Consider the following 9,922-nt stretch of genomic DNA (forward strand, 5'->3'; position numbering starts at 1 on the left):
TTTGCTTTTCTTTGTATTTCCTATTCTTAGCACTGTTCCTGGAAAATAGCAGGCACTAAATAAATACTTCTTAACTTATCATACTCCTCCACTTCAATGACTTCAAAGAATTAAAAAGGAGTATTATAACAGCAATGAAGACATGGTAACTATGAACCAACTGCAACATCAGGAACTATAAAAATGAAGAGGAGTAAAAGTTATAGTATCAAGGGGCTGTATGATAGGAAGAATGACAGGTATACTCCACTGGAACCCAATAAGATCTAGAAAAAGAGAAGACCTCTAATGTGTTGACTGAATCCACTGTGTTGACTTGAGAGAACTTGGGAAAGTGTTGCAGCGACTGGGCAGGCATACACAGATTACAATTTGCATTGTTGGAGGGGCCTTTTAAATCAGTGAGGTCACAGATCCATTTGAAAACCTACTGAACAGAACTGAGTCTGAGTTCTTCAAGTCTGAGTAAAAATTCTTCCAAAATCTTACATTTTGGAATGTAAGGCTGTAAAGGACCAGCCATGATCTTAGACAAATTAGTCAAAGAACATGGAGAGAAAGTTCTCAAAAGAAGGAAGTACATGCCAATGAGAGCCATATGAAAAACAGGTTGCAAATCATTAATAATTTTAGAAATTCAAATTAAAACAACTCTATGGCTCCATCTCACACCTATCATATGGGCAAAAATAACAAAGGAAAATGACAATGCTTTGAAGGGACCATGGGAAAGTTGGCACATTAACACACAGTGGAACTGTGAATTAATTGGTCTAGGCATTTTGGAAAGCAATTTGGATCTAAATCCCAAAGTTGCTAAACTGTGAACACCTTTTTCACCCAGTGACATTGCTAGTAGGGCTTATATCCCAAAGATATTAGAGAAAGAGAAAAAGGATCCCGGATGTGCAAAAATATATCATCTCTTTCTGTAGTAGCAAAGAACTAGAGTTAAAGAAAATACCTACCAGTTAGGGAATGGCTGGACAAATTATGGTACACAAGATGTAGAATGAGACATATTTTCAGATATAGCTAACAAGTATATGCTTAACAATTTACCTCATAAAAGGAATTTTTAAATTTATTTTTTAATGTGGAGAGCAGTTGGAGGGATGGAAGTAATAATGGAGGTCAACAACATTAAAAAAGAAGAAAAATTAAAGTGAGAAAAGAGTGTCACTGAAGTACTTTAAAAATGCACAGGAAGACAGCTGAATGATGATCAGTAGGAAATACAGACAAGCTGGACAGCTTTGAAATAAGTTAAATTTATCATATTTTTAAAAACAAATCTGCTGCTTTTTTTTTCACTCTCCCAGAAACACACACACACACACACACACACACACACACACACCCCACATACAAACTCATAAATGAAAAAGTATTGGATGTAGAATTAGAGACTCTAGGTTCAAATCCTGGCTCTGCTACCTAAGCTGTGTGATCTGGAGAAATTTCTTAATTATATTCTATAGGGTTTCCTCATCAGTAAAATGAAGGGGTAACCTACTTGATGATTAAGTTCTAGTTCTAAAACTATGATGTCTAAAACACAAATAGGTTGTATTTTACTTAATAGAAGTAATAACAACTCATTTATATAGCACTAAAATCTACAAATTCTTTCCCTTACAGCTCTATGAGGAAGGGATATCAATGAAATCCTCCTCCATTGACACTTCCCAGATCAGGACTACATTGGGAATAAAACCCACTATCCTTCAAATGAGTGGCACACCTTCACATATGTAAAGTCTCACTTCCCTTATTCAACCTCTTTTGCTTGGTTTTTTAAGGACTCTACTACTACTGATCACATGTACACAGGTAAGGTTGATGTTGTTTGCCTTTTGTCCTTCAACTTCAGAAGAGGTTCAGTGACATCATAGGTGACATCTTGATTTGTATATGAACTGAATTTTAAGTGAGGCAATCAGCCTCACTCTCTCTTATACAATGGCAAGGCAAAAGTCAAGACAACTATCAATGGCTAGTGATACAGTGGATGACTTTGCCTTCTTCAAGGCCTGTTCAAGCTCTAAGAACTCCACAATGCTTGCTTAGCTACCATCATGGCTGTTGGAACAAATTGCTTCTCATCTCCTGCTTGGGGTAGACATCCCTCTAACTCAGCAACAAATTTTAAAACTCTCATTTGCCCTAGTTAGTCCTTCTGAGATGGTTTACTGCACAAGCTAAAGCTTCTTGGAGTTACAGGGGAGAATTGGATGAATCCCATGGACACCAAAGCAGCCCTGAAAAGATCTTGGAAGGCCCTCCCACCAGCGATGCTAGTCCTCCTGAACATTTCATACACCCCACCTAGGTGATGACGTGGCACAATGGATAGAGCATTGAGCTTTGAATCTGGAAGACTCAGCTTCCTGAGTTCAAATTTAGACTCAAACACCTGCTTAAGCTGTATGACTGGGGGTAAGTTTACTTAACCCTGTTTGCCTCATTTCCTTATCAATAAAATAAGCAGGAGAACATAATGGCAATTCACTTTAGAAAACCTTAAAATGAGGTAATGAAAAGTAAAAAAACAAGGTAAGTAGTGAGTAGTACAAGTATAATCCTCCCTCCCCCTTTTTTAATATAAGAAAACTGAGTCTCAGAAAAAATAAAGGACTTACCCACAGCCACAAAACTAGTAAAGAATACAGAGTTAACACTCTGACCCAGGTCAGGTCTGCTGATTTCAAGTCCAGAACATTTGCTGCCACACTATGCATGTTACTTGACTTAATTCTAACAATTCAATCTTAATCCAGAAGCATCATTCCATTCCAGCAGATCCATTTACCCCAGCTTATCCCATTTCCTCCAAACATGCCATGTAAGCTCATCCCTTTATTTAAATGCTTTCCTTCTACACAAATGCTTAACTATATCCTATTTACCCTTTCAAGCCAAGGTTGTTCTAACATGTATATGAAACTTTCTCTACTCCAGCCTTTATCACATTCTCTAATTTTTTTTAAAAACACTGCGTGCAACATGTTGGAATCAATAGAAGCTGGACTTGAAGACAGGAAGAAGACCTAAGGTCAAGTCCTATCTTGGGCAACACTACCCAAAGGACTTTAGAGTTAGGAAGATCTGGTTCCGAAACTGCCTGACAATTCACTGGTTGACGGTGTGACTCTTGGAAAGTCACTCCCTCTGTGACTTGAGGTCCTTCTCTGAAGAAGAGGTTGTATGGAAGGCCTTGAAGGTCCTTTCTAGTTCTACAGCTGAGATCCTATAATCCCATGTGACCATGGGCAAGTCACCTACATTTTTCACTGCTCCAAGCAACTTTGAAGGCCATAAATTGCAAAAGAGTTGCTTGCATGAAGTCATAGATTCAGATTCCAAAAATATCCAGGACAAAAACCAAACAAAACCCTCATGGTTATAATCAGAATCATATAGTTTTTGCTTAGCCCTGAATTGTTGTCAAATTGTTCCAAATAGAATAGTTCTGTCCCTCTAGGCCAACTACAAGCTCTTTGAGCAGAGTAGCCACACCTGATCAGTCAATCAATAAGTATTTCCTGAGGACTTATCTGTGCTAGGTACTGTGCAACATGATAAGAATATAAAGAATAGAACAATGTCTACCTGTTCTAAGTAGATGCAGAATAAAGAAAATATTAAGGTAATTTAATATAAGGTACTGATTGAGGAAGAGCATTAGGAGTTAGAGGCTGAGGAAAGTTTCATGTTAAAGATGGTAGTTAAGCTGAATTTTGAAGGAAGAGAGGGGGTCAGATGCAGAACACCATGTATGAGAAATAGCCCAGTACTGGGCCCATAACCAGTGTTCAATAAAAATTCTCATTAATCACTAACTCAATATTAGATTGCAATGTTAAGAATAGGTATCATGTCCACATTTATTTTTAACATAAAGCTATAGCACCTAATAACAATGAAATGACTTTTTTCATACAAAAGTTTGTAATTCTGACCCATTCTTAATGCATAGGCTCTAGTCAGTATTCTTATTATACCAATAACAAAATTAAAAAGATCCAATCATATTCTTGTATTAACATCTGTGTGAATAACAATGTACGTTTCCAAAATAGTTTTGGTTTTTTTTTTTCCAATTAAGAATAGAATTTTATGGAGCTATATCTGGACTCTTATGGGGTCCAACATCCTTACCTTATTTATTGATTCAAACATTTATTGAATATTTACTGTATACAAGAAATTGTACTGGACTCTTTAGAGGAAATAAAGATAAGTAAGGCAGAGACCTTGTTCTTTAGAAGCTTATAATCTAGGAGAAACAAGGCATACATAAAAAGAACTATGATTTAAGAATGTGATATGAGTTAAAAGATAAAGACAAGAGAAATCAAGGAAGTCTTCACAGAGGAGAGAGGTATCATATGAATTGGGCCTTGAAGGATATTTTAAAAATCTTAAGAAAAAGGCCCATTCCAAAGAGAATACATGCATAGGCCTGAAAGTACTGAGTTAGAATGAGCCTTGCAATAGCACAGGATATACACAGGGATGTATATTGGTGCAAAATCATGAGGGCCTGGGCCTTGAATGCCAAGCTAATGCATTTGGATTTTATTCTGTAGATAGTGGGGAGTTACTGAAGGCTTTTTAGAATTTTAACAGAAAAATAACATGATCAAAGTTACATATCAGGAATAGAAATCTGACAAAATAAAACAAAGAAAGTGAAAGCAAAGAGATAAGTATGGAAGCTATTATAACAGCTAGACAAAGGTAGAAGGCTAATAGCAGTGGGAATTTAGAATAAAAATAATAACTGACATTTCTAGACCACTTGTCATATATAAATTTGTATGTTAAAAAGTACTTTAAATATATGATGTCATTTTAACCTTACAATAGCCCTATGAGCTAAGTACTACAAATATTTTCATCATGATTATACAGATGAGTAAACACACTTGGAGAGAAGTTAAAATAGATTACCCATAGCCATATAGCAAATAAATGCCAAAGGCAAAATTCAAACCCAGGTTTGTTCTGATTTAAAAAAGAGCATTTTTCTACTTTATTAAGGTTAACTCAATCAAGAGATGATATAAAGGGTCCAAGAGTTCTAAGTTTCTCAGTACTGTTAGTTTAGTGTGATCATGGTAACTAAAGAAAAAGTGGAAACAACAATACAAGAAAAAACCTCTGCCTGTTTTGAAAGAAAAAAATTATTACAATTATGCTTTTTTTCCCCTTCAACAACATCCCCAAGCCGACCTCTTTTGAAAGATTTCTCTTAACACAGCAAGGATCTGGGGAACATCCACAAGTCAGCTCCAACTTTCCTTCCCCATTAGATATTCTTACACATTAATATCAAGAAGGAAACCAAAAATTAAGCAAGATATCAGATGAAAGGCAAACCTTCTCCAGTTAAACTGAGTCAGTTTTCTATTCTCCTAAGGAAATGGTTGTTGATGCCACAATGAGTTAAATTACAATAACACATGCCAGGGAAATGATGTCAGTTGAGGGCGTGGCTAGACCCTTTACAAGTTTGAAATTCCTTTAGTCCTGAATATTTCCTCTTTCAGTCTCACTTATTCTTAAAACACCAAAGAGGCAGCTTCTTTAAACACTTGTGAAGAAATGCTTTTACATCCTGGAACCCTGGTCTGCTTACCTCAGCCATTCTTTTTGAAGAAGCCATGGATAATTTGAAGGCCATTAAAACGGACCTGGGAAAATGCACCATATTAAATTATTTTGCTAAATCCCACTGGAAAAACCTATACATTTTTTTCTTTGAAATGTAGGTCAGGGGTAAATATAATTCCAAAGAAAGAAAGGCTCAATACTAACTACATGTAAAAAAGAATTTTTCCCTTTCTACCCTCCCACAAAAACAAACTGTCAGAAAAATGAAAGGACTATTTATTCATTTCATTCTAGCATTTAGTATGTTTTAAACATTAGAGAAATATTAAATACCTTCCAAAAAAGAGACCAGAATAGCATAGTAGTTAGGTGCTTCTAAGTGTACACATTTTCTATATTAACTTTATGATATTTGATATACAAATATTCCTCTTTGTATTCCCAGATTTAGCATAGTGTCTGACATACAGAAAGTATTTAAGTATTTGTTGACTTTCAATTTTAAATAAACACAGAAATACCTTTCCAAATACAAGTTTTCCCACTCCCCTAAGGTATAAAATAACAGCTTTTCAAGCAAAGGACAGTTGCATTTAAAAAAAAATTTCCCCCCACAAATTAGAAATGTCTCAGCCAGTAAATTATTTTATAAAAATTCTATTTAAGGAAAACTTAAGATAATCATTCTATAAAGCATTGGAATTTGAAGTCTGCTTTTTTGTTTTAATATTTTAAACATCTTGGAAGGGATATAGGACCTTTATAAGATGTGGTACTTGAGAGTCAATGACTTTTTTTCCTGGAACAACATGTGGGTTACTGACACCATTAAAACTTTGAGCATAAAAATGCATAGATAAAATGAAATAAATGTATCCTTAACCATTCATGTGCTTTTAAAGAGATGCATTTCAGGGTTTAAATCTGATTTTCCAGGCCACCTCCAATGCCAATTTGGAGCACTAGGAAAGGAATATAACTGCATATTTCTGAGAAAGGCTAGCCAAGAGCAAGGAAATAATTTAAGTGGAGTCAAACATAAGAGTCTCCAAATATGAGCATAAGCCAATTTAAAAAATCAATTATCATAGTGGTTTTGATATAACCTGAAACTTGGATAAATCACAAATGAGCTTATGTGAAGTGAAAAAGAAAGGATGGATATAATCCTTGCCCTCTTGTCAAAACTATTTTCAATCAATCAACAAATATTTCCTAATATAAGTGCAAAATAATTTTCCTCTCAAGAAGGTAAATTTGGAATGCTACAGTAATTAACCCTACTGTCTATTCAGCAATTCATTCTAGTCTAGAAACCAAATACCCAGGCACAAATATTTACTCATCCACTATGGCCCAATCTTAAATATCAAACCTATAAAAAGAACTCAACTTTCAAAACTCACTTAAATCCTATTTCACCAATCTCTAATTCTCTTAGGAAAGCTTCTTTATAGGCCTGGAAGGGATTCAAGGAACAATCTTCCTCTCTACTAAGGGAGCAAAAGGCATCCTAGCACATCCCTCTCTTTGGAAGGCAGTTTCAAAGCCAGAGTATATATCATGCTCCTAGTGCAGTATAGAGTCCCTTCAAGACAAAATGTGTGCCCTATTACCAAGAAAATGCATATAAGGACATCCGCTTGGCATATGGGCATGCGCATCCACCTCTCCACTGACTGCCCATGTGCCCAGGCACAGTACCACTGACAGCACAGAGTTAACCACAAGGTTGTCAGGGATCCCTGCCGAGCCAGGCTAGCTGCTGAGCTCACTGCCCAGGCTTCTGGGACCCAGAGAAGCTAGGAGGGCTCCTAGCTTTTAACAGGAGATGTGTTATCATTCCAATACTTCCTTATAAGATAAAGTAGCCCCTTTAAAGTCTGAAAGACAATGTTGGCTCACAATAGAACTGTCCTAATTTTACTGAATATTTTCAGTCATTCAATAGATTGTTGACCAGGAAAAGAAAGCTTGGGGAGTGGGGGTGGGGGTGAGAGAGGTAGGGAAGAAATGGTTAAAGCAAAAGGAGAGAATAACCTTCCCAGTCAGTGGGGAACAGGGCCTGGGATGACAGATCATCTCAATAGGGTGCTGGCACATCAGGAAGTCAAAGTTACTTCATTCCACAAAGACAAACTTGCAAGCCTGATTTCTGATTTTAATTTCTCCATCTCCCTCTGACCTTACTTACATACAGGAGCGGAAGAGCCCTGGAAATCTTAAAGCATATGACAAGAGGTGATAGTACGCAAGGAAAGGGATAAACAGAGAAAATCGCTAAAGCCAAGGACATTGCCAGATCCCAAAAAAGGAAGTAGCTTGCTTCTAGGGGGGAAAAAGGGCTTTTCCCTACCTTCTTGTTGCTCTTGTTATAGCCAAAAGTCGTAATCCCAGGCCTGGAAGGCACAGAGAGCAGCATTTTGTCTTTAATGTTAGAAAGCAGGGAGGGAAAGAAAAAGGGAGGGAGGGAGAGAGAGGAAGAAAGAGAGGGAGGGAGAGAGAGAGAGGAAGAGAGAGAGAGGAAGAGAGGGAGAGAGAGAAGAGGGGAGGGAAGAGGGGGAGGGGAGAGAGAGAAGGATGAGGGAGAGAGGAGGAGGAAAGGAAGGGGAGGAGAAAGGAGGGAGGAAAGAGAAGAGAGGAGGGGAAGAGAAGAGAGGAGGGAGAGGGAAAAAGAAAGAGAGAGAGAGAGAAAGAGAGAGAGAGAAAGAGAGAAAGAGAGAGAGAGGAGAGAGAGAGAGAGAGAGAGAGAGAGAGAAGGAGGGGGGAGGAAAAAAAAGGGGGGGGAATGGTAGAGCTAGGGCAGCTGGTTTACGTCATCAAGGGAAGTAAACCCAGAGCCTGGCTGAGATACTTCCACTGGGTCCTAATGCCCAGAAAAAATTTTTAAAGGAAAAACAGAGGAAGAAAAGGTAATTCTAGAAAGAAGGGGTTATACTAATCTCTTCTATACCTAGACCCCACTATTTCAAGGAACTTTTCTTCTTTAGGGACCAAGTTCTTATTCTAAAAGGGAAAAAAGCAGAATGAGTACTTTATATCAAGCACTCAGCTATAAAGAAGCGTTTCACTAAAGTTGCTTCTTGACTTTATAGATGACAATTGGGACACAACCCTGGGGAACAGGCTGCTAAGAGCCATCCTGAGAAAAAAGCAAAAAAAAAAAAAAAAAAAAAAAAAAAAAGCAAGGTGGCTGAGGGCTTCTCCTATGTCTTATATTCAAAGTGACCCCAATAACTCACCAACTCTTCTTGTAAGAAAACAGGAACTGAAAGCAGGTAAAGAAGCAAACACATCGAGGGGACAGCATCCAAAACATGAAAAAAACCTTCCATTTAATAATTTAAAATCCTCAGACAGATACATTTTTCCAATATATTAAAAAGCTGAACATTTAATGTCCATCACTGCTATTTCATGCCCAGCTATGGTTCTATCAGTTTTTTATGATAAAGCTAGTCTGATATGGAGATTTCTGAGAGAACCAGGAATCTCCATATCAGGCTAGCTTTTATCACAAAAAACTTGGTGTGTCTATCTGGCACTAAGAAAATGACACTTTTTTCTCTGACACTTCTCCTAGCTGAAAGTTTTAAAATTGTAGTAGAAACAGGGATCTTCACTTACCAAAGTTGGAGCCAAAATTGATTTTCATAAGTTTGAGGTATTTCCTCCTGGAGGTCAGCAGAACTGGAAAAAAAAAAATCACCGTTTTAAAATTCCATAGTACAGAATAAGAAAACACCTGTTAAGGTCAGCGGAATTGAAGTTTTTGAGTCAAAGATCCAAGAAGGTTAAGACAGCACTCACCTCTTAGGGTTCCCAAACCTCACAGGAACGTCCTTGTATAGAAGTAATTGACAAAAGAAAATTGCAGTTTCACTTGCAAACTAGATAGGGGAAGGGTGAAAATTATAAATTAATATCCAGTACCCTTCTACTGGGTCCATTTGGAGATACTTTCATAAGGTCATCTTGCAACCCTCTTACTGTTCTCTTGGGGCATACCCTAATCCTTGTCTTTTTTTCCCTCCAGGGAGATGACCAAACCCAAACTGCACAGGTGGTTGCCTGCATTTTGACTTGGCCCATGATCTACTTTTCTTCTTACCTCTCTGTCATGATTGTGGGATAGACAGCACTAGTGAACGGAAGAAAATATCCACATATACCCCACCCCCTATCTCCAACTTTCAGCTTGAAATGGACAGGAAGTGCCTGCTCAGTTCAGGGGACACAGGAAGGGTGGGATCAGGCTAACTGTGGGAATATCAACCAGGACTGGAAGCATAGAAGTAATAAA

At 37.5% G+C, this 9,922-nt stretch overlaps 1 protein-coding gene across 5 annotated transcripts in view; it reads right to left on the reverse strand.

The window, feature by feature from the left end:
* Positions 1 to 9,309, reverse strand: part of RBMS2 (RNA binding motif single stranded interacting protein 2) — a 48,855-nt gene extending 39,546 nt beyond the window's left edge. For 2 of the 5 annotated variants that reach the window (XM_052001203.1, XM_052001205.1), the window contains exon 1: positions 5,645 to 5,699. In XM_052001203.1, coding sequence (XP_051857163.1) covers positions 5,645 to 5,689 — 45 coding nt within the window. In that variant the 5' untranslated portion in view covers positions 5,690 to 5,699. Of the gene's footprint in view, positions 1 to 5,644; positions 5,700 to 7,975; positions 8,294 to 9,246 lie in introns of those variants that run through there. The other 3 variants (XM_052001204.1, XM_052001202.1, XM_052001201.1) reach the window with 3 other exon arrangements.
* Between the last annotated feature and the right edge of the window lie 613 nt (positions 9,310 to 9,922).

Source organism: Antechinus flavipes, chromosome 5 (assembly GCF_016432865.1).
Source record: "Antechinus flavipes isolate AdamAnt ecotype Samford, QLD, Australia chromosome 5, AdamAnt_v2, whole genome shotgun sequence".
NCBI classification, from domain to species: Eukaryota; Metazoa; Chordata; class Mammalia; order Dasyuromorphia; family Dasyuridae; genus Antechinus; species Antechinus flavipes.